This window comes from Pavona decussata, unplaced genomic scaffold (genome assembly GCF_977016875.1).
Source record: "Pavona decussata unplaced genomic scaffold, jaPavDecu1.1 SCAFFOLD_64, whole genome shotgun sequence".
Lineage (NCBI taxonomy): Eukaryota > Metazoa > Cnidaria > Anthozoa > Scleractinia > Agariciidae > Pavona > Pavona decussata.
In genome coordinates this window covers 4,612,505-4,631,369 of record NW_028145484.1, presented here as the reverse complement: position 1 = coordinate 4,631,369, position 18,865 = coordinate 4,612,505, and the positions used below count along the sequence as shown (strand labels likewise).

Genomic DNA, 18,865 nt, shown 5'->3' with positions numbered 1-18,865 from the left:
CGTATATTCATAGGAATTGAGTTATTTTCACTCTGGAGATCTGTACCAAAAAGTACGCTAATAGGGCAGAGAGATTTTTATTTAATTAATTTTTTTTATAGGTCCCTTTTTATTTCTTTGGAGAAAGGTATCCTGTGCTTGCAAGTTTACATACCGCTGTACTTAAAGTATTACGGGCGCATCTACTTTTGAAGGGTCGGGTCAGCAGCGAAGGGTGATTATAATCACGTCGCTTGAGACACGGGTCTCCATTCAAACGGATAAAGGGTAAATCCATTCTTTAGTTTTCTGTTTATTTTTTTCCGCCCTTTTTGCGTGCTACCCACTTGAATTGATGTTTTGCAATTTTTTTTCGTTCGTGCATGTGACTCTAACAGGTTTCCTCCTGCGAGTGTTGTTCTTCGACTTCCTTCGAAAGAACATCCGAAAGACCACGGGCGAAGGCCTTCATATGAAAAAGCGAGCGATTTCTGAACGATGGAAATTTATCGTCATGGTTGACCTGAAGTATTTACTTTTGCAGGGAATGATCGCAGTTTGGTGAAACCGTCCTTTTCTACTGGTCGTTCATTTTGTCTGAGGTAAATTACAAGTTTAAGTTAAGGGTAATTAAGTTAAGTTGTGTTATTTTTATATTTCAATGAATTCGATGAATGAATGAATGAAATCGTTGATATAACTGAAGAATTTACATCTGCTTACCACGTGCGGTGTTTTACGTTCTTACTAAGCGGATTTCGTTTTTATTTTGATTTCAACCACATTTTTTTCACAATCTTTAGTTACTAAGATGATAATATGTATTTGTTTGTCTTCGCGTCAGATCAGACTTAAGCCTAAGCTTAAATATATTGTGACCTTTTTTTGAAATTTCTATTCAAGTTCTCGGAAATCGATGGCCGCAAACATTACTGTCTAGTCACGAGTGTTGATTGAGAAATCAAACGGGATTGCAGTCATATTGACTTTCCGATCATTGCTAGCTGGTTTTATTTAACAAGATCTTAATACGAAATTTACGATGAGGCCATTGCACGGAAGAAGAACATTATTTATTCATGAATAGTCAAAGTCCAGTTTCTTGTAAAATTACCATGTTTGGTTCTTGGTATTGTTTTTATCCGAATCCTCTTGTAAGAGTCCGGTTCAAGGCAAGTTAACTCTGTCTAGACATTGGCTTTTTTCTGGTCTCCTGGTTGGGGGGAGGGGGTGGGGGGTGGGGAGCAAGAGGCAGAATTACATCCTCTCTCCTTAACTTGCAGAGCATTAAAGCTATGGCAATGAAAACCTGGATTTCTGGGTTTCCTCAAAACTTCAGACAGCCACTAAGATTGACCACAAAAGTCTGCAAAAAGAACACTAAAATGATCTAACTAACATCAAATTACATGTCTTGAACAATGACCTAGGATAGGATAGGATAGGATAACTTTATTTATACATGCCAAATTCCAATGCCACACCAATTATTTCCAGTTTTGTGGGACTTGCTCACATAATTATGGAAAAGTTGTGAATGCCCAGTCTTGTAATTTAAGGGGATCAAAAGGTTTGGGTCTCTCCAAATCTTTTCATGTTTACCTTTTAATATGTTTGGTCCAGCTTTCTCTGTTTTTTGACTTGAGACTGCTCTCTTATAATATCTAGAAGACTAAAACAACTCATTTGAATTTTCCACTGGTGGGAGGTTTCAAAAATGAACTTTTGGGAGTAAAAACTATTATATTTTTTTAGTACTCAGGGCTTGAGACCAACTTTTTATCTCATTAGCCCAGTACCACTAGTGGCTAGTAACAGGTCTGATTTTACTAGCCAAAGCCAGCTTTTCATTCACGGATTTTCATTCTGGCATGAAGCAGGTTCTGCCATTTGTTGCTTTCATAAAGCGAAAACTTGGAAAAGTTAATTGTTTGTTTCTATTTTAGCTGTTTCAACTTATTGTTTTAATTAAAGGAGTGAAGTCTGTGAAATCCACTTACCTAATGGTCTTTGTTTTAATTAGTTCCTCTTTTCTTGATTTGCATAAATAATTTTCACTTTTGTTTGACTGTACAGTGCTTTTAATTACAGTTTTTACCAGCCAAAATGGCAAGTTAAAGAGACAAAACTTACTAGCCGAAACTGAATGTTTATTAATCTATGGCTAGTTGGCTACCATTAGTCTTGAGCCCTAGTTCTGTAAATCTTAATTTTAATAATTCACCTGAGAATCATTGACCAGTTACAGTGTTAATTTCTTTTTTTTTTTTTGTATAAATTTCAGGTGGTCTAATCTTTTTTCTAATTATTGAGGATCATTACTGAAGTAAAAATGTTACGAGTACACGCATCCCGCTTCAAGAAAATCTTACAACAGCAGTTTACCTCTAGCAGTGGTATATGGTCAACGTGCCGATACATTCATGCGGGAAACAAGTATTGCACAAGCAACAAGCCTGAACCTCAAAGAACTGAAATAAAGAAGATCCTGGTTGCCAATCGTGGTGAAATTGCTATCAGAGTTTTCCGCGCTGCTACGGAAGCTGGAATTGAGACTGTCGCTATCTACTCCGAACAAGATGCTAATCTTATGCACAGACAAAAGGCTGATGAAGCGTACCTCATAGGGAAAGGAATGCCTCCAGTAGCTGCTTATTTGAATATTCCTGAGATAATCAAAATAGCCAAGGTGATTGACTTGATGTTAATTTTAAACAAGTAAAACCAAGCGAAATGCAAAATGCAAAATGTACATTGTGCAGTTCCAGAAAAAATCCATACCCATCCCACGGAAGGTCATCAGAGATTCCGAGGGGGGGGGGGGGGTTCTTAACAAAATTTTAGAAGCAAATTATGAAGCTAAACTGGAATTTCCTAGGGGGAGCAAGGATGCAAAACCAAAGACCTTCTGTGGGGGGAGTATGGATATTTTCTGGAACTGCACATTCCTCTTTTGCTTGCTTACGTTAGGTTCAGGGCATGTTAAATTCGATCCTATGCACAGTTTTGACCCCAAACGTTTCAATTTTTATAACGTAGGCTTCATTAATTTACAAGCAAATCAGGCCTTTCCACAGTGTACATAATGTTGTATGTATATAGTGTATATATAATGATAAAACTGTAATTGTAATTGTATTTCATTTTATTTTATTTTGTCCATTTACTCTTTCTTTCTAATATTTATTTTCTCGAAGATATTAGCTATTCATTAAGCTACTCTGTAAATTCGAGGATAAATAAAGTATATGTATATGTATGTATGTAGGCTGGTCACCAACAATACATTTGCATTAAACGGTTTCAACATTTGCTTCAACATGCGTTCAACACTTTGTTGAACCAAATGTCAGGGGTGTTTGAACAGGTCGTTCAACATTGAAAGCGTAAAAAATGTTGAAAGCTTGTTGAAAACGCGTTGAATCAAATTCATATTAGTTTAAACTTTCATATTTCAACATCCATACATTTCCTTTGTACTTGAAAATGTTGAATGGTGTTGAAGCTGTTTGAACACTCTGTTCAACATTTGTCGGACATTTGCCCAACATACGTTCAACAAAAGTTCAACAGATGTTGGTCAAATGTTGAAACCATTTATACAGGCCTTTGAATTAATTATTAATCATTGAATAAAATTTTATAGGAAACAGGGACTGATGCCATCCATCCAGGATATGGATTTCTCTCAGAAAGAGCAAACTTTGCTGAAGCTTGCGTTGATAACGGAATCATTTTCATTGGCCCTTCTCCATCAATTGTGAGGCTCATGGGTGACAAAGTCGAAGCACGCAAAGTAGCAATTAATGCTGGTGTTCCTGTGGTTCCTGGCACAGAGTCACCAATTAAATCTGTTGAAGAAGCCAAAGCTTTCTGTGAGGAGCATGGGTTGCCTGTGATTACCAAAGCAGCATATGGAGGTGGCGGGCATGGCATGAGGGTTATCCATAGGATGGAAGACGTGGAAGAGTTCTTCAATTTGGCCAGCAATGAAGCATTTGCTGCTTTTGGTGATGGCTCAATGTTTATTGAGAGGTTTGTTGGTAAGGAGATTGAAACTTTGGGTCAATTCATGTTTGAGCGTTCTTCCACTTTACAGTTTCACAAAATTTATCACAGTTTGAAATTAAGCATAATTTTTTTCTTCTGTGTAAAAAGTTCTAAGAACAAATAATTTTTTTTTTCTGAAACCTTATCCAGCAAAGCCAAGGCACATTGAAGTACAAGTGATGGGCGATGCTTATGGAAATGTTGTTCATCTTTATGAGCGGGATTGCTCAGTGCAGCGACGTCATCAGAAGATAGTAGAAATTGCCCCAGCTCCGCAGTTAGATCCCGAAATCAGGGACAAGATGACAAGGGATGCCATTATCTTATGTAAGTCAGTTGGATATGAGAATGCTGGGACAGTGGAGTTCCTGTTGGATCCTGACGGAAATCATTACTTCATGGAAGTGAACGCAAGACTTCAGGTGGAACATACCGTGACAGAGGAGATAACAGGGTGAGTTATACACCTCCTTGAAAGATCCCTTACATTCCCACACCTACCTTGCATGTACGTGTTCCTGCTGTACAATGTATACACTTCAATCTGTATCAAGCACATACAACCCACAACTCCTTGATTTGCTGTGATGAAGGGCTCAAAACATCAGCACTCAAATCTCTCTACAGTGGCCACTTTACCTTTAGTTATCAACTCTGCCGATAAACTAAACATTCGTTTCTACTCCCTGCTGACGCTGCCAGCACAGCAGTTTCTTTAGAAACTAACCCCCTTATCTGCTTCATAATATTCTGGTCCCATCTTTGTAATCATATGTTGATAATTTGGTAGTAACACTGGTATGTTAATATTAAACTGTCCATTAGTGTTGATCTGGTGAGAACACAAATAGCAGTAGCAGAAGGCAAGTCATTGGAAGAACTGGGACTTCGCCAAGATGAGGTTAAAGTCACTGGATCTTCAATTCAAGCTCGTATAACAACTGAAGACCCAGCTAATGACTTCACACCTGACACAGGCAGGATCGAGGTAATTACTTTTTGAAATTTTCAAGGCTTAGCCGTATTTCCTAGTCTTAGCAGTTTTTGGCGATGCCCATGCCAACTTACGTACAAGGTCATTAAAATACACCACTCACGATATGACTGTCTGCACCACATTTCTTTTGTTCACAACTGCCGATGCTTCACTTGACGTGCAATTGGTTCAGTCTGGTACACAAACGACTGAAATTGGTTAAGTGTCCATATCTCCTTTGTGTAGGTCCCTTGCATTTTCTAGAAATGTAATAAGCTATTTCTTGTTTATTTAAGATAAAATACGATACTAAAATAATCTTATTTAAGATAAGATAAAAATGGAGAGATTCAAGAAAACTTTTGTAAATAGACTTATTTTTAAATATAATTTAGTATGGTATTTTTCTATCCTGTATCGTTGTATTTTATCGTGTAGTTTTACTTTTTCACTCTAACTTAGGATATGTGTTTTTATCCTTTGATTGAATAAAGACTATTATTATTATTATTTAGCATTTTGCTCAAAAATTAAATATGTCAATTAAGTTTCTAACATTATGACCAGTCTCTGTGCCAAAATAAGCTTATTTGGAGCAATTTTGATTGCAAGGCAAAAATGTTATTTCCACCTCTCTAGCCCAAAACTCTTCAAATGATAAATCGCTGTCTTTGATTCCATAGGTTTTCCGTACAGGAGAGGGGATGGGAATCCGTCTGGATGGAAGTTCCATGTTCCCTGGTGCTGTCATCTCCCCCCACTACGATTCACTGTTGACTAAAGTCATAAGTAAAGGCTCAACCCATAGAGATGCAGCAACCAAACTTCTCAGGGCACTGCATGAATTCCGAGTCAGAGGTGTAAAGGTGTGCTCAATAACATTTCTTGCTACTATTGCTAGTTAAATGCTTGATAACATAAAAGATTATTTGCTTGCAGGTCATTTGATGGCAAAGGGAAAGCATTGCAGAGTTTTGTAGGCTCCTCTCCTTGAGAAGTACATGGGTAGAAAATCCTTTGGAGAGAGTACTCTACCTCTCTTTCTCTCTCTCCTACTACTCTCTCTTGAGCTAGCAAGGGAAACAGAAATTTGTTTGAGAAAGCAGGAGTTATGCAATATGGTTTTCATGATAATTTGTAAATATTGTTATTTGATTTGTATGTTATGAACACTTCTAAACAGAAACCAAAATCTTTGAGTGTGACATTATTGTCCAAGGTTTAGTGCCCAGGCTAAATCACAGCATGTGAACTGGTAGTGCAGGATCACATTTATTTCATAATTTGTTATAGTGAATTACTGTATCAGCACTTGATATGCGAACAAGAAACATGAATTTCTTTTCACTTCAGACCAACATACCTTTCTTGATGAATCTTCTTAAAGAAGAAGAATTCCTCGGAGGTGCTGTGACCACAGATTTCATTCTAAACAAACCAGAGCTGCTGAAGGTGAGCCGAGGTCAAAACCGTGCCCAGAAACTTCTGCAATACCTTGGGAACGTGATGGTTAATGGCCCCTGTACTCCTCTGGCGACAGGACTGAAGCCATCAAAGGATGCTCCTGAAGCCCCTGAGGTAAGAAGTCAACGTGATTTTACCTCCATTGCTAATATCCTTTAACCTTATATCAAAGAGCAAATTCTCCTTTCTTGTCCCCATACTTTTCTTTAAAATGTTCTGGGGAGAAGTTATTAAAATATCAAGAAAATTCTCCTTGGGTGATCATGTCCTTAATTCTCGTGAGCTCAGGGTTTGAATAAACATTGACATAACAAGGAGAAATTTGATGTTGATCACTGTTAGGGCTTAAAGGTTTCAAGCTTTGACAAAGAAGCCTCGAGGTTACATAAGAACTCGTACATTTTGATAAAAAAATTACATGATGTGACTTGACGTAGGAATGTCATTAACACTTCATCAACAGTTATTGTCTTGGATTTCTTGTTGAAAAACTGTGAAACTTGACCCAAATATAAAAGCAATCAAACCCAATAAAATCTGTAAAAATGTAAAGGTTACAATGAAAAAAATCAAAATTATGAAAAACACGGAAGCATCAAGCTTTCGTCAACAATGCGTGACGTGTCACGCCAAAGTCTTTGCCAGACAAATTTTAGATAAAGTCAAAGAATATGTCGAGTTGGCTTGCTAGATATTTAGTAAAAAAAACTGAAGTTGTAAAAAGGTTATAATTTAGTTGCGTTCGACGTAAAAAGAACGCACTCCTAATACAGATTTGAGTCGAGATTGGATGGGACAGCATTGATTGAATGAATAGATTTTGGGACGCGCATCTGGCATCCCCTGCAGATTTTGCAGGGGCGGATGACATCATCACCAACTTGGCAAAGGAGAGAGAACCTGGTGATAACGCGGACGCGCTCCCTAATCTTTGATTATTACTAGTATCTATGGGTACTTTATGCCTCCATTCTAGCCTAACTATAGTAAAATATTAATGTAGTACTACCTGTAGGCTTGAATGAACATGTAGCATGTTTCTTTGTTTATTTTAAGATCCCCAAAGCATCAAACTCTGGAAATGACTGTTACATGAGGCCAAGTGGTTTGCGTGATGTGCTGCTGCAGCAGGGTCCGGAAGGATTTGCAAGATACGTGCGTGATAACAAGCGACTTCTCCTAACAGACACAACATTCAGAGACGCTCATCAGTCGCTACTGGCAACCAGAGTGCGTACACATGACATGCTCAAAGTTGCACCTTTTGTGTCGCATTACTTTGCTAATGCATACAGTTTGGAGTGCTGGGGAGGTGAGTGCTTGTTCTTAATTTTCTTCTCTTATCGCCTCAAATTAACGGCAGCTAAAACAAGCAGTCGCTCAACAGTTGTTGTGTACTACTAAAACCTACATTTTAAGAAGTTTCTGGAAGTTTGTTTCAAGAGAAGAGCAAGTTTTATGGCAATTTGGCCTGAAATGTAAAATAAACTATTGTAAATAAATCACTTTATTTAAGTGACATTGTATTTAACGCAGAACACTAACTTGGGACACTCTCCAGATCGAATTGGAATTTGGAAATGTTGGTTTTGAGGAGAGGGAAAAACCGGAGTACCCGGAGAAAAACCTCTGTGAGCAAGGACGAGAACAACAACAAACTCAACTCACACGTGACGAGGAGTCCGGGAGTCGAACCCGGGCCAAATTGGTGGGAGGCGAGTGCTCTCACCACTGCGCCATCCCTTCTTCCCTCCAAATTCGGCCTCGCTTCGTCTTTTCAAACTCTCCCTGACGACAGTAAGTCCACCAGGTGCAGTGTACGTGTAACTCAATGATAAAAGCAGCATCCAGTATAGTATCGCTTGTTCTGAGGACTTTAAGAAACAAAACCCTGATTGTTTGCTCTCTTTTCTCCAAGGTGCAACATTTGACGTGGCTCTCCGTTTTCTGTACGAGTGTCCCTGGGAGCGACTGGCGCTGTTGCGTGAAGCAGTACCCAACATTCCGTTCCAGATGTTGTTGAGAGGCGCAAATGCCGTGGGCTACACCAGCTATCCGGATAATGTGGTGTTTAAATTCTGCGAAAAAGCGCACGAGATGGGCATGGATATTTTCAGGGTGTTTGATTCCCTAAACTATCTCCCCAACTTACAGGTAAGCTAGTACACGCTCATAGTACAGACATCTTCGTAAGACAGACCAGAAGCAAGACTTTCTTGAGGACGATGGCTCCGAACACAGATATACTTTTTTGCGGCACATTTTATTTCTTTGCCGTAAAGCAGATCTTAGCAAGGTGTAACCACGCATTTTTCAGAGATAATTGAGCAACTTACAATAATTCTACAAAAGTTTGAAATTTCAAAAACTTCAATACATAAAACTGTATGGCAGTTTTTTGTGCTTACACCTAATTTTCTTTATGGATTTCAACAATCCTTACTAAGATCTGCCTTTCACGCATAGTCATAAACCGCACAAAAATACCTTTGTGTTGGGAAGCACTGTTCGAAATCCGAGTGTCTCCGGCGGACTTTCCCGGCATCATGAACAGAACGGAAGCGCAGTAAGAAAAGTCCTTTTTCTGTTAGTCCAGTGTCGCTTGTCTCACGACTTCGTTGCTCATGTTTCGCATGTTTACGTAGCGTTAGCGGCGATAAATCATAGCTGACTATTTTCATGTCTTCTTCATTAGCTTGGTATTGAAGCAGCTGGACAGGCAGGCGGAGTTGTAGAAGCAGCCATATCTTACACTGGTGACGTGTTCAACCCAAAGAACTCAAAATACAACATTGATTATTACATGAACCTGGCTTCTGAACTGGCAAGAGCTGGCATTCACGTGCTCTGTATCAAGGTAGGACAAAACGAATCGAAAATTATCGTCTTTTTCAGGTCAAAACGGTTAAACGTTTGAGCAATGCATGCCTGAAGCGAAGGCCATTTCCATTATTAACTGCTTTGCAAAAAGTAACTGGCCGTCAACATGTCGGAGAAAAAGCCCACGGAAATCCAAAAGTTACCATTTGTAGTGAACAAAGAGTGAAAATATTCAGTTTGTGAAAACATGAAAGACGTTCCTACAAAACTCAAGTCAAAAGTATCCCACCACCCCTACGGTAGCCTGATTCCGGCTCAGACGGCCCAGGTCGTTCGCGGCGATTGTCACGCGTGACAATCACCGCGAACGACCTGGACCGTCTGAGAATCAGGCTACCCCTACGGCGGCAAAATGACATGAGTTGGCAACGTGTTATCAAAGTTAAAAGCTCAACTTTGTGGTATTCTTGCTTTTAAAGACAAGGATTCACCTATTTAGCGAGTGACCAGTTTTCTAAAACTGAAATGTTTTTGAGCGTTTCAGTGTAACATCACGACTGGAAAAAATATGCTTGGTACTAAAAACGATAAAATAACAAATCGGTGACCGAAAGTACTAACGCTCATCTGTATAAATAAAGGGCGATTTGATCAACACATAGAAAAAGAAAGTAAATTTACGCTGCTTGTCGAAGGTCTAACTAAGGTCGCGTACTTACTGAGCTTAGATTTTCCAATTCTTTATTGAAAAACCAAATGTCAGTTACAGACAAAACTCTAAAATCTTTGTTCGTTGACCTCGTAGGACATGGCAGGTGTGCTGAAGCCCAATGCTGCTACCTTGTTGATTGGTTCCCTTCGCGCCCAATTCCCCAGACTGCCTATTCACGTGCATACCCATGATACCGCGGGAGCAGGCGTGGCGTCCATGTTGGCCGCGTCGGAGGCTGGGGCTGATGTGGTGGACGTTGCCGTGGACTCCCTCTCTGGGATGACGTCACAGCCTAGTATGGGAGCAATTGTGGCTGCCCTGGCAAACACAGATAAAGAAACAGGTTTGTCCGGCTGCATTCAATTTATGATAGCTTCGTGTTAGGGCTTTAACGTCAATTTATGGTTTAACCGTTTCACACCTCGAGGAAGAGCGAACTTCACTAGGAACAGCATCTGTTATCTCAGGTATAGCAGAACAACAGGCGGGATACACACATATTGTAGGCGGGAGATGATGGTTCGCCTCAGAACCTAGTTAAAGTATTTGCGTGCATTACTTATTAAATTATCAAAAGACGTTTTTACTGAGCAACTATTTTAATCACTCAAATCTTTAGAATCTGCTATTAAATTTTTGTCTATCTGCTCAAGAACGGTTAATATGTTGGTTGCTCCGCTCGTCTAGAAAACTCCAAGCAATTTATTGTGGCGTCTGTGATGATGTGACGAGTCAGGTCATCGTTTAACAAATGTTGACTGATGTTTTACCGTTTCTCCTTTGCTTGAAGGCCAAATAATACGGGCAGCATTTCCTTGAACTTGTTACGCAACAAATGTTGTGTTGCAAGTTGCGATTGTTTGTTGCGCGTATTACCACCTCTGCGCGCAACAAATTTTTGTGTTGCAAAAAGTAGAAACGAACGACGTCTGTTTTCTGCAACATGAAAACTAATTCCGCGACAAGTTGCAAGGAAATGTTGTCCATATTAGACATATTATTTGGCCTTAAATTCCACGTAATGTTCTGTTTTTTCCCCGCCCTCACCAGGTATTCCACTTGACCGCGTTCATGAGTACAGCGAGTACTGGGAACGAGCACGTCAGCTATACGCGCCATTTGAGAGCACGGTGACAATGAAGACTGGAAATGCTGACGTGTACGAAAACGAGATTCCGGGGGGACAATACACCAATCTACACTTCCAGGCCTACTCCCTCGGGCTTGCTGATCAGTTCACAGAGGTCAAGAAAAAATACACCATGGCTAATAAACTACTGGGGGATTTAGTTAAGGTAGGAAGAAATCACCTCTCTCCTGGGTTTTGAGCTAATAGGGAGATATAGTCAAGAGTAGAATGCGTCCTCCCCTGCCATGGTGTTGCTGGCTTATCTACTGCGGGGGATATAGTCAATATAGTCAAGAACGCTCTCACTCTACCCCAGACTGTAATCTGTTTCCGTGCGACCCTGATTAGTGAAATGACGATCTTGGAAGATTAAGTGAAGGAAATCTGAGTTGTACGTTACATTGTAGAGGACTACACAAAGCCTAAACAGACGGTAATGGTATGTCATATTGCCGCATTCTTTGTTGCGCAGATGCGCATGCCAGAGGTCACTCAAAGTGTAAACAATTCAAAATTATATCAGACCGGCACTACGGCAACAGGGCAGATTTATCGAACGATACCGCTTTTTCAACTGGTACGAGTCCCAGGTCTACAACGAAAGATGAAAAAGAAAAAAGAGAGAGAAAGAAACGACGTCTAACATTTGTACTAGTGAATGGCCTTGAAAAAGACTAGCTGTTCTCGTTGAAATCCAGGCTAGAGAATTGTCCTTTATAAGTTATCTAAAAAGAGAACAAGGCTGATTTCACGGTCAGGGAAGTATATTTTCCAATATTTCGAAAGGCACGGCTTTTTTTCTTCAGGGTATGTTTGAGACTAACCCTGTGGCAAGAGACGTTTAAAATAGTTATAGTTTTAAAATAGTTATAATAGATACCTGAAAAACATAGGCTAAAGTTACGTAAACAAAAACGTTACAATTTGAAATTTGAAAATACAACTGGTAAAATAGCTAACTAATAGCTAATTGAGGCCCTATGCACCATCCTGGCGCCAGGGGACAAGTGAAGTGAAGTGAAAATAGCTAACGTTACAACGCAAAAAACGGAAACATTATACGCCACAATGAGTTTTTCTGGAGGATTAAAGACGGGAAAAATGTCAAAAAAAAAAAAATGTCTTTACAAGTTAGCCTGCGCAGCAAGCGTTTTCGGTTTTTGACCGCGCGGATATTGGGGCGAGAGCACTCGTTCCAACTTCTGCTTGTTCAAACAGCGGAAAACGTACAAACCCCGACGGAAACACTTGCGACGCATGCTATTTACAAGTAGCCCAAGTACTGTATACTTACCAGTGTTTTGTACCGCCTCAGGTGACTCCCACATCCAAGGTGGTCGGAGACTTGGCCCAGTTCATGGTGCAGAACAAACTGGATGAACGTGACGTGCTCAACAAGGCGGAGGAGCTCGACTTCCCCTCATCAGTTGTGGAATTCATGCAGGGGTATCTCGGACAACCCCACGGGGGATTCCCTGAACCACTTAGAACCAAGGTAAGAACTCACCCTCCCATCCCTGAGGTTCGTGGCTTGTCATCTACTGGAGGATGTAGTGTAGCAGGGACACCCCTAAGAACACCCGATATCGAAACAATTGGTCCTCATTTTCCAAACAAATAGCACCAAAGGAAATTCTACGCGGCATAATTCAAATGAATACTTTTTTTTATCGTAGTAATCAACACACAGGAAAATACTGCTCAGTGGACTTTATTTGAATTAAGGATTTTATCCAGAGACTCGCAGCTAAAATCGCCTTTTACAGTATATAACGGAAAGGTCACGCTTCAGGAATTCATCCACAAACTCAAGGGTTAGAACTGGCAAGTTTTTGCCGCGTAATAAACAGCGCCACAAAGAGGTACTGCTCAGTAGCCTTCATTTGAATGGCCACACATATTTAGAGATTTCACCCAGAGATTCAATAGTGGCCCACAGGTAAGTACTGCTCAGTGGCTTTCATTTGAGTGGACACTCGAGGATTTCATTTACAGAATACACAGTTTAACCACGTTACACGTCTCGAAATTTGATTCTGGGAGCAAAATTGCTAAGTTGTAAATGTGGACTTGGTAATGGTCATCAATCTTTCCATCCGAAATCTTCTAAACAATGCTTGCACTTCTCTTTTTATGTCTTTCTTTAAAAACGCGTACGCCAGAGGATTTGCGGCCGCATTAATCACCAAGAACAACAGAACTATATCCACCAAAATCAGAGGACAGGCTTGACAAAAAGAGAAATAATTTTCAAAGCAATAACAAAGAACGAATACGAGCACCACAACTCCGACGACCGTTGCCGAAGAGGCCTCGGGGCTGCGTCTGACCACGCTCGCGCTACGTTGATTAGTGGGATTATTGAATCGTAAATCGGCGAGGAGGTTCGAGATCTCCTTCTTATGTCTCCGAACGATCCACAACATGTGGATAGTAGCTACCATAAGTAGACCAGCCGGTAAAATCTCGAACACACATTTTAAGAGAATGTTTACTGCAAACACGATCGATGAAGCACCAAGGTAATGGAATAAAAGCGAGTAGATAATCCACACTACTGCGGGAAAAAGCCACGCGGCTGTTATGATACTAATGCTTCGCTTGGGAGTCATGTAAGTGATGTACTTCAGAGGCAATGTAATGGCGATGTATCTATCCGTTATCATCGCGCAAAGATTTGTCGCTGATGCGTGTATTATGAAACTGAGGAAGGATGAGATGACGCGCTCATGGTGTACAGTGCAGGAGACTCGCCATCTCTCGCAGGTGAACAGCGTTGGAAACAGCAAAAATCCGATGCAAAAGTCAGCGACGGCGAGTGACATGATGAAACTGTTCGCTGTTGTGCGCAGTCGCCGTCTAGTTGTAATGAGCCAGACAACGAGCGCATTACCTAGCACAGCTAATGCTGTTGGAAACCAACCAATTACCCAAAACCATGCGTGCATTCTGGCAATTTACTGCTTTCCTTGTTGTTCTTTTTTAATTCAGAGAGGTTAATGTAATTTATCCCGCCCAAAATCAACTTTTTCGAGGCTTTGAAGTCAGTCGTTAGACAGTGGTGCGGTAGCTAAGATCGCTTTTGTGTAGAATTGATTTAAATAGCTGAAGTCGAATTTCCCACTTCTCTCCTCTTCCCATGCACTATTTTGTTTGGGGCGTATTCTGTCGAGCTGGATTAATTTCACACGAAGTTGACGCTTCAGTTCGAAGCCAAACTTGTTCCATACTTGTGCAAAAACTTCATCCCAGAACTGGCAAATTTACCTGCCGCTTAAAGCACCTTTCCGATTCTCGAAGCGTTTTTTTTCTGGTCCTTCTTGTAGAAAAGTGTTGTCGTCTCTTTTGCAACGTCTCGATTTAAAAGTAATTTCAAAACAAATGTCGCTTTTAAACAGCCGAACTGGAACGGCATCACTTTAGCTCAGACAGGTGCCTTTCACATGATGATCACTTATTCGTTCTTTCCCCCGATCAATTGTTCCTCTAGAATTGGATGTCACTTTATTGATTCAAAGGCGCGATGTCTCTTTCACAATCTCTCATCAGCTGTATTTAATTGAAGAGCTGTAATTTCCTGTATTGAAAATTCTTCTTTTCGCACGAAAAAGGCAAATAAGGAGATGAAAGCAAAATTTTGTTTTCTTTGTACTAAAAACATTGAATTATTTATCGCTAAGGAGTGTGAAAGGGAAACAATAATTTTAATTTTAATTATCGCGATCCTTTTTTTTTTCTTTTGGCCGAAAAGTGTTTTCCTGTTCATACAACTCCGTAAATTAATCTGGCGGCGATACATGAAATACTAAGGCCGTTACCGATACCAAATACTCGATATCATCGATACTGGAAGAATGTCGATACTTGGGAGAAATATAGGCCACGATACTCTTCGCGTGAACACTCACTTGAAAACTGAAGCCTGTTTTAGTGCCGAAAAACAATATTTTTCCGGTTGGGTATGTGCTGTTGCACTGTGTATTACAGCTATTTAACTTGGGTGGTCTCGGTGGTTCAGACTATCTTGGCGATGACGTAAATATTGGCATGCGGATCGTTAAGTCTTTTTGGTGTGTGGGTGACAATTTCACAGAAAAGTCTGGGATGATGACGTCACAATATTGTCATCGATATCGAAAAAAATGCCAAAAATCGGTAAATGTTGTACTCATATTGGATGATTTGAAAAAACTGGTATCGGCCCCAAAGCCCTCGGTGGATCTAAACCCAATGAACCAATCAGAACAGGGAGAAAATACTGCATACGGCGCCAAGCGCGGGAAAAAGGGCACCAGGTGTAAAGGGCGGGAAAATGGAGCCAGTGCGAAGTATTGCTCTTGAATAACTTGTACGACCTATCGTTTAAAACGCCGGGATATTGAGGAGACGATGGTTATACGGGAAAATAATTACCTTGTAGAATAATTTCTTTATTTGCTTTCCTTTGTTCTTCCCAACAGATGCTGAAGGGTCGTCCGACCATTGATGGAAGACCGGGTGAATCTTTGGAGGCATTTGACTTCGATACTCTCAAAGCGAAGCTGAAAGAGGATTTTGGTAAGAAGAGCTTTCAATATTATTTACACACCTCTTTCCTTGAATTTTGGTAGGTGAGGTCGCGATTCAAATGAAAATGGAGGATTTTAGTGCCTCCTTTCCCCTCTTTACGCATTTTCCTCCCAAGCTTGTTAATGGCGGCTTTGGCACCAAGCAGAGACATTTTGAGAAAATCCCACCCAGGGGGACCTTTCGAAGCTACTGTTACCATTTTCGCAGTTTACACTAAAACGACGGAGTTTTGTTTTCAAATATCTCCATTCTGGGGAGCGTTTTTGAATTGATCTAAGTTTGCGATCATTTCAGTGTGAACGCAAGGTCAAAACGCATGCGTTTGTGTAAACGAAGCATAAATTCGATCTAGCCCTAGACTAAGTAAACTTATTCTTTGTTTTAAGTAGTTGACTCATGATGTTTGTATTAATTAACAGGTGAGAGTGCAATCCGTGACGAAGACGTTCTCAGCGCTGCTTTATACCCCAAAGTATTCAATGATTACATGCAGTTCAGAGAAGAGTTTGGTCCTGTTAACGGACTCCCCACCAGGCTCTTCTTCACTGGCCCGGAGATCGGCGAGGAATTCCAAGTGGAAATACAACCCGGCAAGGTTTTGAATATCAAGGTGCTGGCAATCAGTGATCTGCATCCTAATGGACAGAGAGAGGTGTTCTGTGAGATGAACGGACAACTCAGGACCGTCATGGTCGAGGATAAATCTGTCACTAAGGTATGAATCAGTGCTGTTAAAAGTTTTTTTATGTACAACTAGAAGCTCGAGTTGACCATTTTAATAGAGAGATTTAGAATTACGTAAACGGTAAACGGCAAACGACAGAAAAGTGACTACGTTGACCATGGTTCTCCTACATTTTCCGCTCGCTCTTTTCAGCTTCTCAGTAAGATTGAGCAACAACAACAACAACAACAACCCTTTATTTTCCTCAGTTTTCAGTTAGCATTAAAGGCCAGAATTAGTTTGGACTATTCACAACTGGGTATTAATTTTTGCAAGAAAAAACGTAAACGCGAATCTCACGTTTGCCGTACATGCGATTCTAAATCTCTAATATCAATTAAGTGTTGTGTAAACATGCAACCCTAACCTAACCTTGAGCAAGTCTGGTTCTTTTTCTTAACTTTGGCCTAAAACGAAAATGAATATTTGAAAATTTGTTGATGCGGTTAAACCTCGGTCACACAGCACACTACCTTCTTATACACAGTGAACAAGACATCGTTTATCCACGTCAAGTAGAGACTCACTATCTTTTCACCATTCAGGAAGATCTACTCTATCTACCTTTTTACCTTGAGTTTTGCTTACGTTATTTCATTTGTGTTTACTTTGTTACGACAGTGATTAAAAAATAAATTAATAAAAACTAACGTCGTATTGTAAATCGTCGTGCTTTCTCTTTTCCGACCTTTCCGTCTTCCCTTCCCTTGTTACTGAATTTCCCCTCCTACTAGTCTGCGTGGAAAGAGGGGAATAAGTCGCGCGCGTTCCCTCGCTTCGCGCCCGCTCCTGATTTCCCTATATCCTCCTCCCTTCTTGCGTCTGCTTCGCGCTCTCTCGTTTCGTGCGTGTGTCCCGCGATTCCCCCAAATCCTCTTCCTTAAGCTTTACAGCGCCTCCCAGGCAGACTACCCTCTCACCTTCTCGGTCCCCTAATTCCTTGTTTAGCGTTACCTCTTTGCTTTATTCTTTAGACACTTGCACGACATCCCAAAGCCGATAAGTCTGTCAAAGGTTCCGTGGGAGCTCCTATGCCGGGGAAAGTAGTGGGCATCAGGGTCAAGGAGAAGGAAGTTGTCAAGAAGGGATCCCCCCTGGTGGTACTTAGCGCCATGAAGATGGAGACCAATGTCAGCGCGCCAATCGATGGAACCGTCACCAAGATCTCGGTCACCCTCAACCAGAGCTTGGAGGCCGGAGATTTGCTGGTTGACATTGAGCCACTCAGTTAATTCAGACACAGTCGTCAAACTTTCTTACTGACCAGTATCGTTCGGTTCATCTGCAGAGAGCTTCGTATGGTAGAGGGAAAATACTGAAAGGAAACTGGGATGTTACACTTTCCGACTCGGCAGAGACTCCGAGTTGGTTTTAACTATTGAGTATCTGGATGAAATCCTAAATTGTGACTATACAAATAAAAGCTATCGACCACTGAGTATTTAATCCGTGGGACGGTTAATATATACTATTCAATGATTTCTGGGTGAAATTCTGAAGGGTTATAATTCAGATAAAAAACTGTCAGTCAGTAATTACAAAGTGTAGGCTGGGTAAGCAATTCATGAAATTTGTTATTTTATCCGGCAAAATTCCTAAAATTATCAAGGTAACTGTTCAAGAGTTTATGTCATGTTATTTTGCTTGATTCTGTGTATCTTTAGTTAATTATGAGCCCCAAACTTGAAAAGGACAATGTGAAAACCATTTATTGATGAAATCATAGGCACGCGACTTACAGAGACGACTAGGAACATTATCGCTCACACCCATCCATGCTCCTTATTTGGTTTCTCACCTTAAGGCAGATAAATACTTCGATGGGTAAACGATAAAAAGTTTCTTTAAAAGCACTTGGGGAACAAAGTAGATAACGTATAGAATATTTATTTTTGTAAGGGAAAATTCCACATCACTATGTTAGCAGTTAAACATGTTAGCGATCATTTAGGGAAATAATTAGACATTTTTTATGGAGGTAAACAAGCTGTAACATTTTTAGCGAAACTTTGTGTATTTTAATAAATTGCATCTTTCAATCTCTCACGGTTCTCCTTATGCTGTACGTTGGGTCATTGTTCAACTGAGAAAGAAGATTGACAACTACACCTCAGTTTTGGTTCTCTTAGTGACCTGGCCTTTCAGTGAAAGCTGGAGTGTACTTTGTTTTGATTTGCTTTGAGAGGCTTCCCCATCAATTTCTGTGATAGTTTAATGAATAGAGTTTTCTAGTAGGGTGCTTCTCTTTGAGGATTATCTCGAGAATTGAAGAGAGAGTGACAGCCAAAGAGAAAAGCAAAAAAAGAAGAAAGTGATGATGATGATGATGATGATGATGATGATGATGATGATTGGTAGGTCCTTACAGCGTAAGAATACGCAAAAGGAAAGAAAAGAAGATAGGCGAATCTTCTTGAAAATTATTTAATGATGGGTAGATGA

The 18,865-nt window shown here is 40.4% G+C and overlaps 2 protein-coding genes across 4 annotated transcripts; one reads left to right on the top strand and one right to left on the bottom strand.

The window, feature by feature from the left end:
- The first annotated feature begins 164 nt into the window (after positions 1–164).
- LOC146478620 (pyruvate carboxylase, mitochondrial-like) lies at positions 165–18,466 on the top strand. 3 transcript variants are annotated; one of them, XM_085112214.1, is made up of 17 exons: positions 165–214; positions 524–581; positions 2,264–2,668; positions 3,626–4,022; positions 4,180–4,483; positions 4,855–5,017; positions 5,689–5,871; positions 6,359–6,583; positions 7,526–7,781; positions 8,388–8,623; positions 9,165–9,326; positions 10,095–10,344; positions 11,052–11,296; positions 12,446–12,625; positions 15,591–15,687; positions 16,119–16,414; positions 17,398–18,466. In XM_085112214.1, exons 3-17 carry the CDS (start codon positions 2,312–2,314, stop codon positions 17,653–17,655), a joined length of 3,609 nt encoding a protein of 1,202 aa, XP_084968340.1. In that variant the 5' UTR covers positions 165–214; positions 524–581; positions 2,264–2,311; the 3' UTR covers positions 17,656–18,466. The 3 variants fall into 3 exon arrangements, with proteins under 3 accessions (XP_084968340.1, XP_084968338.1, XP_084968339.1); XM_085112212.1 differs by having other exon boundaries at positions 183–267; XM_085112213.1 differs by lacking the exon at positions 165–214 and having other exon boundaries at positions 443–581.
- On the bottom strand, positions 12,652–15,584 carry LOC146478621 (octopamine receptor beta-2R-like). The gene has a single exon (XM_085112225.1). It carries the CDS (start codon positions 14,076–14,078, stop codon positions 13,182–13,184), a length of 897 nt encoding a protein of 298 aa, XP_084968351.1. The 5' UTR covers positions 14,079–15,584; the 3' UTR covers positions 12,652–13,181.
- Positions 18,467–18,865: the final 399 nt, after the last annotated feature.

What these genes read in the sequence shown, in the direction of transcription:
- LOC146478620 (XM_085112214.1), top strand. Translation starts at nt 2,312, where the DNA reads ATGTTACGAGTACACGCATCCCGCTTCAAGAAAATCTTACAACAGCAG. An exon ending in AGATAATCAAAATAGCCAAG is followed by an intron (nt 2,669 to 3,625) that starts GTGATTGACTTG and finishes AAAATTTTATAG; the next exon opens with GAAACAGGGACTGATGCCAT. An exon ending in CTGACACAGGCAGGATCGAG is followed by an intron (nt 5,018 to 5,688) that starts GTAATTACTTTT and finishes TTGATTCCATAG; the next exon opens with GTTTTCCGTACAGGAGAGGG.
- LOC146478621 (XM_085112225.1), bottom strand. Translation starts at nt 14,078, where the DNA reads ATGCACGCATGGTTTTGGGTAATTGGTTGGTTTCCAACAGCATTAGCT.